Here is a 13,026-nt window from a genome sequence, read left to right on the forward strand (position 1 = left end):
GCCTGGCTAGTTTTTTGTATTTTTTAGTAGAGACGGGGTTTCACCGTGTTAGCCAGGATGCTCTCGATCTCCTGACCTCGTGATCCACCTGTCTCGGCCTCCCAAAGTGCTGGGATTACAGGCTTGAGCCACCGTGCCCAGCCAATTCCAGCTATTTACAAATACCCAGAATCAGCTGGGCATGGTGTAATACCAGCACTTTGGGAAGCCAAGGCAGGAGGAATGTTTGAGTCCAGGAGTTCAAGACCAGCCTAGGCACAATGGTGAGACCTGGTCTATACAAAAACCGCAAAAATTAGCCAGGTGTGGTGGCATGCACCTGTACTCCCAGCTATTCAGGAGGCTGAGGTAGGAAGAGTATTTGAGCCTGGGAGGCTGGGTCTGCAGTGAGCTGAGATCATGCCACTGTACTCCAGCCTGGGTAACACAGGGAGAACCTATCACAAAAAATAAAGTAAAATATATATTAAAGAAATAAGCAAGGCTGGGCACAGTGGCTCACGCCTGTAATCTCAGCACTTTGGGATGCCATGGTGGGCAGATCAACTTGAGGTCAGGAGTTCAATACCAGCCTGGCCAACATGGTGAAACCCCATCTCTACAAAAAATATAAAAATTAGCCGGGTGTGGTGGCATGCACCTGTGTGGTCCCAGCTACTCTGGAGACTGAGATGGGAGGATCGGTTGAGCCTCCAGGAGGTGGAGGTTGCAGTGACCCCAGATTGCACATTGCATTCCAACCTGAGTGACAGAGGAGAGCCTGTCTCAAAAAATAAATAAATAAAAAATAAGCCGGGCGCAGTGGCTCACGCCTGTAATCCCAGCACTTTGGGAGGCCAAGGCAGGCGGATCACTTGAGGTCAGGAGTTCAAGACCACTCTGGCCAAGACGGTGAAACGCTGTTTCTACTAACAATATAAAAATTAGCCGACCATGGTGGCGGGTGCCTGTAATCCCAGCTACTCGGGAGGCTGAGGCAGGAGAATTGCTTGAATCTGGGAGGCAGAGGTCACAGTGAGCCGAGATCATGCCACTGCACTCCAGCTTGTACTCAGTCTCAAAAAGACAAATACAAACAAAAATAAAGTAAAACATCTGGTAGTGAGGAAGCCTACAAGATCGCGAAAACTGAATCTTGAAATTCTGGCTAAGATTTTTCACATCCTTAGTCAAACCAAAACATGTTACCCAAGACATGAAGGACAATAATGTCTTGGGTACTTTCATTCATCCTCTTTCCCCACATCCAAAAAAGTGAAAACGAAAGTTAAATTTTACACAAGATACATCTTTCAAGAACAAGATAATAATATCACACATGAGATGAAAATGAAGGGGCATGGACTACAAAGCTTACCCGTTTGAGATGAATTGTTTTCAGTGTCACTGCACACTCAGATAAAGCCTGTGAAAAACAAGTTTAAGAATTTCTATATACTCAATTCTTGTTTTAGTGATCCAGCTCTTCTCTTTACTATCCTGGCCACTGCCAGGGAAATTCAAATAAATATTTCCAGAGAAATATTTAACTCCGGAGAAGGGATAGAGGAAGGAAAGGTAACAGGCAGGTGGACTAAGTGGGTTGAAGTAAAAAAAGGAAAAAAAACAGAAAAATACAAACTGTTGTTTTAATGCAGTACATTACAATTATGAAATCTAGCTTTTACCAGGTTGTGGGAAAGTGAGAAAGTGGAAATTGACATTAAGTATTCTGAAGATGAGATTTGGGGAAACTATCATACAAGGAGGATCAAGTTGCCATTTCATGCTCTTAATGATTAGGGAAAACCACTGGGTGCAAGTTTTAGAATTAAAGTAGTAGTAGGAAACTAATACTGAAACTTGAAAGAATGTTTGTATCAAATGTCCTTTCATGGTCCTAGAAAAAGTCAGGTGTTAAAGTTGAAGGAGCAGAATTTGTAAAATTCAGCAGTAGCATTGGGATTCAAAAGAATTCATAAAACTCCAGAAGGTATCATAAATCTAAAAAACTGAACCCTGATCTGAAATCACTAAATTAAAAAAAAATTCAATGAAACATAATATAATCAACCTGGCATTAAAGAAGAAATTGGGAATATATGAGAGCTACACAAGGTAAACAAAGATTCCTAGGTGCTTACCAATACTGTTTGTGCATCTGCCAGGTCAAAGGTTTGTTTTAAAGGTGCTAGGAAACATGCGGGGACAATGTGCTTATAAACAAAATCAGCAAATCCCACTGGTCCATCTTTACCTCCTGTCAAGAGAATTCAAATTTTCATCTTATATATAAAAGTAAGTCAATTAATTCATCACCAGGGAAAACCAACTCCCAGTTTCTCTCTCTGTTAGGGCTACATTCCATTTCATCTCTAAGAGTTTTATGAAAGAGTTTGGGAAATGAAGGTTAAGAAATAAAATCATCTTACCCCAGAGTTCTACCAACTTTGAAAGGATGATAAAACATGTTTTCTGTGCAATTGGATCTGGATATTCAACTGCTCCTTGAATAACAGTAACCAACACTCTTTCCACATTCTCTGCACCTGAGGAGAAAAACTTGTTTAAGTAATTTCCAAAATTAACTAGGAAAGCAACCTGAAGTTCTCTTTTCATATACTAATGTGTATGAAAAATCATTTACAGGTGGAATGGGAAAAATGAAGGGGGGGAAAAAAGCATTTACAGAGTTGCCAAAATCCCTTGATTTTTATTAACTGGGCACCTAAAGTTTAAACATTAAAGACTGAAAAATCAGCTGGGCATGGTGGCTCCTGTCTATAATTCCAGCATTTTGCGAGGCTGAGGAAGATTGCTTGAGCCCAGGAGTTTGACACCAGCCTGGGCAACATGGTGAGATCCCATCTCTACAAAAAATAAGCCCAGCACTGTGGCAAGTGCCAACAGTCCTGGCTACGCAGGAGGTAGAAATGGGAGGATAGCCCAGGAGGTGGAGGTTGCAGTGAGTCATGATCACACCACTGCACTCCAGCCTGGGCAACAGAGTGAGACCCTATCTCACAAATACAATTAAATTAAATTAAAAAAATAAAACACCGAAAAATAGTTTGCCTCTGGTATCTTGTTCCCTGAATTTCCTCCATTTATTTTATATTTCAAAATGGCAAATTTGCCATAAAGACTCAACTGTCGGGTCAATTCTGTAAGTAGCCATGTTATTTATATTGCTAAAGAACCAAATTTAAAAATATTGCATAAAGAAAAAGGGAACAGAATACAAATTAATTTTAGGTGCTTTACATAAAAGTGATCGATCCCCACCCTGAAAACAATAAACTGTCTTCCCATGGGACAACAAACTTCAAAATTTCTGTATTTACTTCAGTTTGCTCTTGGTCATACAGATGTACAACACTGACACAGACTTAAGCAGACTAATTAGACATGGCATGCGTCCCCACCTTGATTTGCTATAACTTCGCTCATCCCACTGCCTGTGACTGTTTGCAGGAAAGCAAAGTAACTCCTCCGCAACATCTGCTTCTCTAAAGCAGCAGACTGGTCATTTTCTTCTGCTGGCCGGAGCAGCACTTCAAAAATTGCATGAAGCAGGGGCATGAACATCTGTTGTAAAAATGGGGATACCTGTATCTGAAGATAAATAATCATTACTTCAGAAATTAGTAACAATACTAATATACAACTTAAAAAAATTATTTTACATAAAGCCTTTCTTTTCTATTTAGGATGCATACGTACATAATTCAGTTAGCAAATATCAATTTTAAGATAAAATCTATATAACATAAACATTACTAGGCCAGACGCAGTGGCTCACAGCTGTAATCCCAGCACTTTGAGAGGCTAAGGCATGTGAATCACCTAAGGTCAGGAGTTCAAGGCCAGTCTGCCCAACGTGGTGAAACCCCATCTGTACTAAAAATACAAAAATTAGCTGGGTGTAGTGGCGAGCGCCTGTAATCCCAGTCCCAGCTACTCAGGAGGCTGACACGGGAATTGCTTGAACCTGAGAGGTGGAGGTTGCAGTGAGTCAACATCGGACCACTGCACTCCAGCCTAGGTAACAGAGCAAGACTCCATTTCGGGGAGGGGGGGAACCTTAAAAAATATTACTAAAAGACCCAAGATCATTCAATTTAAACCCTTTCCTACAGATTAAGATTTAGGTTAAAATAATAGACATTTCACAATAAAATATTGCCATGGAATATTTTCAAAATTAAATTCTCAAAAACTGAATTGTTTTGCTAAACTACAAATCAGTTTATATGATTAAACTCTTAGGGGTTTTTTTTTTTGAACAAAGGTAAAAAACATCGTTTAATAACATGTTCTCAATGCTTGCTTACAAATGAACTCTTGAGTTTTATGAACTCTTGGGCAAATTCCTTAACTTCTCCATGCCTCAGTTTCCTCAACTATAATATATAATCCCTATCTTCTAGGGTTGGTATGAAAATCAAATGAGTAAATGTACAAAAAGTGCTTAGAACAGATTTTTGAACATAGAAAGTACTATGTAAGTGGCCAGGCGTGGTGGCTTATGCCTGTAATCCTAGCACTTATGGAGGCCGAGGCAGGAGGATCACTTGAGCTCAGGAGTTCGAGATTAGCCTGGCCAACGTGGGGAAATGCTGTCTCTACTAAAAGTACAAAATATTAGCCTGGTGTGGTGCATGCACCTATAGTTCCAGCTACTCAGGAGGCTGAGGCACAAGAATCGCTTGAACCTGGGAGGTAGAGGTTGCAGTGAGTCGTGACTGCGCCACTGCACTCCAGCCTATGCGGCAGAGCGAGACTATCTCCATAAAAAGAAAAAAGAACAAAAGAAGTACTATGTAAGTATTAACCACTTTTATTGGCCAGTTTAAATGTCCTACAGAAAACTGACTTTAATACATTGAATTACTTTTAACCCTTGCTTGGGTACCCAAATTATGGTGCTTCTTATTTCTTTAGACATTTAGTACTCAGTGTACTCTTTTTATATGCTCTTCTAAAACAGCCAACTAGTTGTTTTCTTTCGCTACACAAAGCATACAGGGTCTGTTTATATTCAGACATCTATTAAGCATGACCTATGTATCAGGCAGTGTGCCAAACAGCACAGATGATAAAAATTCATATGATCCATGATGCTCTCAAGTAATTCATTTAAAAAAAAAAAAAGAAAGAAACCCAAGGGCAAATCCAAAACATGTCTGAAGATAAGTACATCTGATCTTCAAGAGATTTTCAGAGCTCTGAAGGTTTGCGGTACCTTGAATTTGGCCGTAATCTGGTTGATAAGAGGAATGAACTCCTGGAGATCTTTTGCTTCACAATCTTTGAGCATATGTTCTGAAGCAGATGGGATGAATGGAAGGACTTCTTCCTCCAGGCAAATAATCATTCGATGAAGGAAAGTACGGACTCCACTTCTGAGAATATCCTTTTGCAAGGGACAACTGAGGGCTGGCAAGAATGTCTGTAAACAGTCCAGATAAACTTCGGAACAGCCACATTGTTTCACAGTCTGCTTGTTGCTGAAAGCTTTACTGGTTCGACTATGTAAGCAAAAATCAGGCAATCAGATGTAACTTTATTCTTTGAAAGCGTTATGGAGTATTCAAAAGCAACGCACAACAAATTACAAAATTAACAAAACTAAATAAGCAGACCTTTATTTTCCACATCACAATTACTTCTATCTTTAGCTAATATGGCTATTTGTAAACTACTGCTTCCAATTATCTTTCCAGAACAAAAGCTCAAATTAATTTAAATGAATGACACGGAGTTAATATAATCCTTCTGATGTGAGTCTACCTAAATGTTTTATTAAAATCCTATTGACTGGGCTGGCTATTGTGGCTCATGCTTCTAATCCCAGCACTTTGGGAGGCTGAGGCAGGCAAATCACTTGAGACCAGGAATTCAAGACCAGTCTGGACAACATGGTGAAAACCCGTCTTTACTAAAAATAGAAAAATTAGCTGGGTGTGGTGGCACACGCCTGTAATCCCAGCTACTTGGAAGCTGAGGCACAAGAATCACTTGAGCCTGGGAGGCAGAGGTTGCAGTGAGCTGAGATCACAACACTGCACTCCAGCCTGAGTGACAAAGCGAGACTGTCTCCCCAAAAAAAAGAAAAGAAAAGAAAGAAAAATCCTATTGACAAAGTGGACAGAAAAGAGAAAACAAATCCACTTATTATGACTAGGCTGTACTAGGTAATCTGCAAACTACTCATTTAAATTTAGAAAACCATCTTCAAAATTATTTATACAACTTTCTAATATCTAGCTCTTGTTCTTAAGTATATTATAGAACAATTTAACTTCTAATTAGCAATCTTTACAACTTTCATGCCATTGTTTATTGTTTGTCAACAAAAAGTATGGGTAGAGGGGGAAAAAATAGCTGCGTGGGTGGTCTTCAGGACACAATACAACTAAAGAGAAACCTTAGGCTCTTCTCTTCAAGGTAACCAAGATTAACCAAAGACATCCCGTCCCAATGTATCTTTAGTATATTAACTCTTTAGCTGATCCCCTTAAACACACAACCCATTTATACCAAAGAAGTCAGAGGGGTTAAAGATTTACAGCTGTCAAGGCAAAAATGCAAATGGTATGTAATCTATCCCCTTCTTCAACTGAATCTAACTGACTGGATTTGGAGGACAAAGATTTAGACAATTATGTGGACTATCCAACTGTGGAAACACAAATGTGTATGCCCACTAAACAAGTGGTTCTGTCTGTGTAGACACATGCACTTCACAATTTTAACTGTGATCACACTTACCTTGCAAATCCAACAGCATGGTTGAGACAGTCTGCTAGAGAGGCTTGCCTTTCTTCATCTTGTGCCAGCATCAACTTTTCTAACAGAATTTTAAACTTCTCCATTAGTGGAGTCAACAGATTCCTCATTAAGGCTTGTTTCCTTTCTGCTGGGTATTCACTATTAACAATCAGCACTCCAGCTGTCTCATAAATAAAAAGTTGATCATCGCTGCTCAGTAAGGACTGGTGGCCATTCTCCTAGAATGAAATTTAGTCTTACTAAAACTTTTTATTTTTTGAGTTCCTCTCATTTAATGAGAAAACGTGCATTAGGAACAGGAAATGTAATCTATCATACTAACTCATGTATCAAATACTTATAAAGACAAATTTTCTCCCAGGACCACAGAATGAAAAGAAAACTAAATTGGAGGTCAACAGATCATGGTTCTAATTCCAGCCCTGACAAGACTCTACAAATGATCATGTAAGATAATTGTTAAAGTTAGCTTTCTAACTTGTTTTCTTTTGTAAAGATCTTATTCATAAGATTGTTATGAGGCTAGGCTGCATGTGGTGGCTCATGTCTGTAATCCTAGCACTTTGAGAGGCCGAGGCAGGCAGATCACTTGAGGTCAGGAGTTCATGACCAGCCTGGCCAACATGGTGAAACACTGTCCCTACTAAAAATACAAAAAATTAGCTGGGTGTGGTGGCACACCTGTAGTCCCAGCTACTTGGGAGGCTGAGGCAGGAGAATTGCTTCAACCTGAGAGGTGGAGGCTGTAATAAGCCAAGACCATGCCACTGCACTCCAGCCTGGGCGACAGCCAAGACTCTGTCTCAAAAAAAAAAAAAAAAAAAAGTTCTAGAGGGCTACCTACACTTCTTTTAAATAATTAAGTAATAAATACATAGTAAAGAATTATTTTGCATGTGTCTGTGAGGCTGTTTCCAGAAAAGATTAGTTTGTCCAAGTAGACCAGGTGGGGAAGACCTGCCCTCAGTGTTGGCGGGTACCATCCAATTGACCAGGGGCGCTGAGAGAACAAATACATAAGGCGAATTGGTCTCTCTCTGAAAGCTGGACAGACTTTTCTTCTGCTGCCTTGAACATCAGAGATTTGACTCCGCAAAAGTGCATTACACACAGCATTAACTGTGTGTGTAAACACTGTGCATGTACACAAGAAAGGTCCTTTCTGTACATCTGCATCTGTGAAACATAAAATTTCTTGTGATCTCAGTTCTTTGGGTGACTGCATATGTTGTAGTGACCCATTGCCATTTTTTATCAATTTCCTCAAGACTTAGGTTGTCTGTCATGGTTATTTCAGATAAGTGCAGTTATAAAACTGAGTGGCACACAATTACTAACCATAGTGATATGCCCTTTCACATTTTGCTTTCTGATCTATTTCTTTATGAATACAGTTTGTCTGCTCCTGTTTTACCCATGTAACTGTCATTTTTATAACTGAGTGCTTATACTTGCAAAAGCGTATGTTATTACTGCCTATTTTATTGTGTAAAGTGGACTATGAAGTGCTGTCATGTTTTTACATGTTTCTCAAATACATTCCCTTTTAAAAATGTAAAGCAATGTCTTTCAAATAATTTTTTTAAATTACTTTTCCAGGATTATATTTTAAGATTTTGATCTTTCGGAATTGTGGTTTTTAGGATTTCAGGATTTTAACGCTTGGGATTATGGCCCAATTCCAACGCCAAAATACTCAGATTGACTAGAACTTAATTTTTTTTTTACCCTAAGTCTGAAATGACACGGAAAACCTTTGATCTAGCAGTAGCAGCTGCTAAGAATGGCTTAAAATACAATTATAGGACTAAACAGAATAATTTAGAAGTTGAATTTTTTTCCTCAATTTTATTTTCTTTTCATTTAAAAAATTTTAATATACTTTTCATTTTAATTTAACAGCGAGCTCATCTTTAATTAATTTTTTCTTCTTCATAAAATGCTTCAACATTTTAACAATATACCTACCCCATGCTGCCAAATTGATCTGTCAACTCTTGATTCCTATGTTTTATTTACTATGTCAACAGAATTTTGGTAAATAGAACTGATCTTTGCACATACACCTCCCTCCACCACCTGTTTTTTTTTAAATGCCCACAAAGGTAAACCTAATGGCATGTGTGGCTTAAATGATTTTTGGGTAAAATATCTTGAAGAGACAGATACTTACAGGTGGAGAAAGCTCTAATAAATCTTGTATTCTATTCAAAATATCCTCAATGAAAGGATTCATTTGCTTACTGAAAACAGCAAAAGGAAAATCACAATTAATAACAGTGCTCAAAACAGTGCTAAAATACCAAATTCCCCTTTAAGACAGAACTAAAAAAAAGTTCAGTTGTAGGCTAGTCACTTCTGATTAAGATTAGCTATGGTTAATTTTAAAATTACCTTTATCTGCTCTGTAGTGATAAGATTGTCAAAATGACTTACAATCTTATAAGCCTAATAAGGAGTAGTTTTCATTCCCCAAAAATGGTACTAGTAAAGAATAATACAGGCCAGGTGCAGTGGCTCACTTCTGTAAACCCAACACTTTGGGAGGCCGAGGTGGGAAGACTGAGCTGAAGAATTTGAGACCAGCCTGGACAATGCGGTGAGACCGATTCTACAAAAAATACAAAAATTAGCCGGCCACTGTCACATGCCTGTAGTCCCCAGGTGCTCCGGGGGCTGAGGTGGGAAGATCACCTGAGCCTGAGGAGGTTGAGGTTGCAGTGAACTAGGATCAAGCCACTACACTCCAGCTTAGGCGATAGCGTGAGACCCTGTCTCAAAAAAATAACAATAACAACAAAAAATAATAAAAACTTTTAGTATTGAACTAAGTACTTGCCTGAAGAACAGGAAAGGAAGTGGCAACATAAAATGGGGGCTGGGTGCAGTGGCTCATGCCTGTAATGCCAGCACTTTGGGAGGCTGAAGACGGTGGATCATCTCAGGTCAGGAGTTCAAGACCAGCCTGACCAACATGGTGAAGCCCCATCTCTATTAAAAATGCAAAAAATTAGCCGGGTGTGGTGATGGGCACCTGTAGTCCTGGCTACTCGGTAGGCTGAGGTGGAAAATCGCTTCAACCCAGGAGGCAGAGGTTGCAGTGAGTCAAGATCACGCCATTGTACTCCAGCCTGGGCAACAAGAGTTAAATTCCATCTCAAAAAAAAAAAAAAAAAAAAAATAGAGGGGGACATCTACCTGACAAAGCATGACTTGACTTGAACAGGAAGAACCAAATCTACCATAGGCACTTGGAAAATAATTGATATGTCTACTTTTTTTCCATTTCCATCTTCATTTTATTTTATTTTTTTGAGACAGAGTTTCACTCTTGTCGTCCAGGCTGGAGTGCAATGGTATGATCTCTGCTCACTGCAAACTCTGCCTACTGGGTTCAAGCGATTCTCTTCCCTCAGCCTCCTCCCGAAGCTGCCTCAGCCTTCCATTAGCTGGGACTACAGGCACCCACCACCACGCCCGGCTAATTTTCTGTATTTTTAGTAGAGACCGGGTTTCATCATGTTGGCCAGGTTAGTCTCGAACTCCTGATCTCAGGTGATCCACCCACCTCAGCCTCCCAAAGTGCTGGGATTACAAGAGTAGGCCACTGCGCCAGCCCTCCATCTTCATTTTAAATTCAGGAGGTTTGTTACATGGGCATATCATGGGATGCTGAGGTTTGTGCTTCTACTGATCCAATCCCATCACCCAGGTATTGAACACAGTGCCCAACAGGAAGTTTTTCAGCACTTGTCCCACTCCCTCCCTCAACTGTCTTTTCTCCCAGCTTTATGTCTGTGTGTACCCAAGATTTAGCTCCCACTTATAAGTGAGAACATGTGGCATTTTTTTGTTTCTGCATTAATTTGCTTAGATTAAAGACCTCCAGCTACATCCATGTTGCTGCAAAGGACATGATTTTGTTCTTTGTTATGGCTGTTTAGTATTTCATGGTGTATGTGTGCTACATTTTTTCTTTTTTTGTGAGACTGAGTCTTACCCTATCACCCACGCTGGAGTGCAATGGCACGATCTTGGCTCATTGCAACCTCCATCACCCAGGTTCAAGCGATTCTCCTGCCTCAGCCCCCTGAGTAGCTGGGATTACAGGCACCCACCACCATGCCTGGCTAATTTTTTGTATCTTTAGTAGAGATGGGGTTTCACCACGTTGGCCAGGCTGGTCTTGAACTCCTGACCTCGTGATTGGCCTCCCAGAGTGTTGGGATTATAGGCGTGAGTCACCACACCCGGCCTACATTTTCTTTATCTAATCCACCACTGATGGGCACCTAGGTTGATTCCATGTCTTTACTATTGTTTTACATCTATTCAGTAACTTAAAAAATAACGTTAGCTGCAATTTTATACTTACTTGAGAGATTTGACAAATCTAGAAAACAGGTAAGCCGTCCTGCTCCGAACTTTTGCACTGGAATGCCGCAGACCTCTATGATCTAAGAAAGCCATCTAAAGAAGGAGACACTTTTACTATTTCTGCACTTTTTCAGGGGTTTTGTTGCTATTGTCATGCTACATTTTTGTTCACACCGAATTTTACATCTTAGCTCCTAAAAGGCAGGAACCAGGAATACACAAGCAATTCTAAACTACACACAAACAGTCCCTTGAGAACTTGTTTTAGTTAATTGACTAATTGGGCACAAACTATCCATTTAAAAGAAATGGAGGAGGGGTTACTTTCAGTGTGTGCCAAGCATTTCTGAGAGGTTCTGATTCTGAGAAAAGTTATAGACAGAAAAATACAATGCTATCAAGTCATTAGCTGAAATCCATGTAAAGTAACAAAAATCCAGAGTACTTACTAGTACACATGGAATGTGCTGAGGTTCAACTGTGAAAAACTTTTCATATCTAACAACAGTTTCGAAGAACTCCAACGTCACAGATGTATGCTGATAGGAACTGACTCCTGATGTTACCAGCTAGAGCAGGAAAAAGTTAAGAAACCTCTTCTTATTTATTGCAACATCAAAATGCCCCAGTATTAACATATACTAAGTTCTAACAAGGAACTCCCATTAGCTTATACTGAAAACAGAAATTTATGGTCAAAATTATCTTCAGTATACTTACAGTTCGCATCATATCCTGCAAAGCACTAGCTTTTGAAACATCACCTGAGAAGTGAGCACCATGAGATACTGGAAGAGCTTCTGCCAACATATACAGCAATCTTATTGCTACTTCAACTTCCATAAACCGTGTAGTCTGCCAGTTCCTACCAAGGTATAATATGTCAGTGAGATTTAAAGATAAATTTTTCATACAGCGAATTATGCACAGGGTAAGACACCAACAAAAGTCTTTTAATTATTAAAAGTCATAGCAATTGTTAACTTTCCCAGACAATATAATATATATCACAAAGGTAGAAAGGATCAAGAGAAATCAAGAAGACACTTCATTGTTTCCAGAGATACACATAAGATCTCAATAAGTAACATAGATTAGTAAGTCATATGAATCATTTCTTTTGACCCATATCAAAGAGCAAAAGAAAGAAGTAGGCTTGTTACAAAAGGACAAACTTACTGCAGTGTAGAACTAAAAACTCTGCGAACAGAGGCCAGCAGTAACTCTGGGGAAACTTGAGCAAGCCTGTCCAACAGTAACTTCAGTTGTTTTCTATATTCTACAAACATGGCTTCATCTTCACCCTATGATACAGGTTAAAATCCTCATTTAAAAAATTTAGGGTTGATGGGTGCAGCAAACCCCATGGCACATGTATATCAATGTAACAAACCTGCACATTCTGCACACGTACCCCAAAACTTTAAGTATAATAATAAAAATAAATAAAAAACTTAAAAGACCTTAAAATTCATGTAAATATCCAGTTCTGTATTTTTCTGCATTTACACATTTTGTACTTTTATTTTTTGTCACTATTTATATAGAAAACTTACTATGCTTAATAACTTCTCCCCTCTAGCTCACAAATAAGTACTTCTGCACATAGCCATAGGCCTCAAAAGCCTAGAGCCAGAAATAGTCTAAGAAGGTTAAAGACAATAGTCTAGCACTAGAATGGGCTTTGAAATCTTTGCACCTTATTTATTCTTATAAGTCAATATCCACTGTAAAAAGTGGTAATACTGTGGTATAACTGGAGATATTAAATGTTAGGAGGCTGGCACATCCCAAGTGCACAGTGTGTTGGTCATCACCACCATTATCCTTTTACAACTCTAAGTTTTTCAATGCCTCAAGTGGGGGAATAAAACA

General features: G+C 39.3%; 1 protein-coding gene across 2 annotated transcripts in view; it reads right to left on the bottom strand.

Moving 5' to 3' along the window:
• XPOT (exportin for tRNA) overlaps positions 1 to 13,026 on the bottom strand; it is a 43,226-nt gene that overhangs the window by 10,921 nt on the left and 19,279 nt on the right. For both annotated transcript variants that reach the window (XM_017872595.1, XM_017872605.1), the window contains exons 12-22: positions 12,331 to 12,455; positions 11,872 to 12,016; positions 11,601 to 11,720; positions 11,150 to 11,244; positions 8,948 to 9,017; positions 6,754 to 6,992; positions 5,225 to 5,510; positions 3,405 to 3,594; positions 2,412 to 2,528; positions 2,124 to 2,239; positions 1,358 to 1,405 (exon numbers count right to left, since the gene is read on the bottom strand). In XM_017872595.1, the coding sequence (XP_017728084.1) occupies positions 1,358 to 1,405; positions 2,124 to 2,239; positions 2,412 to 2,528; positions 3,405 to 3,594; positions 5,225 to 5,510; positions 6,754 to 6,992; positions 8,948 to 9,017; positions 11,150 to 11,244; positions 11,601 to 11,720; positions 11,872 to 12,016; positions 12,331 to 12,455 (1,551 nt within the window). The remainder of the gene's footprint in view (positions 1 to 1,357; positions 1,406 to 2,123; positions 2,240 to 2,411; positions 2,529 to 3,404; positions 3,595 to 5,224; positions 5,511 to 6,753; positions 6,993 to 8,947; positions 9,018 to 11,149; positions 11,245 to 11,600; positions 11,721 to 11,871; positions 12,017 to 12,330; positions 12,456 to 13,026) is intronic.

This window comes from Rhinopithecus bieti, unplaced genomic scaffold, assembly GCF_001698545.2.
Source record: "Rhinopithecus bieti isolate Rb0 unplaced genomic scaffold, ASM169854v2 scaffold_1103, whole genome shotgun sequence".
Taxonomy (NCBI): Eukaryota; Metazoa; Chordata; class Mammalia; order Primates; family Cercopithecidae; genus Rhinopithecus; species Rhinopithecus bieti.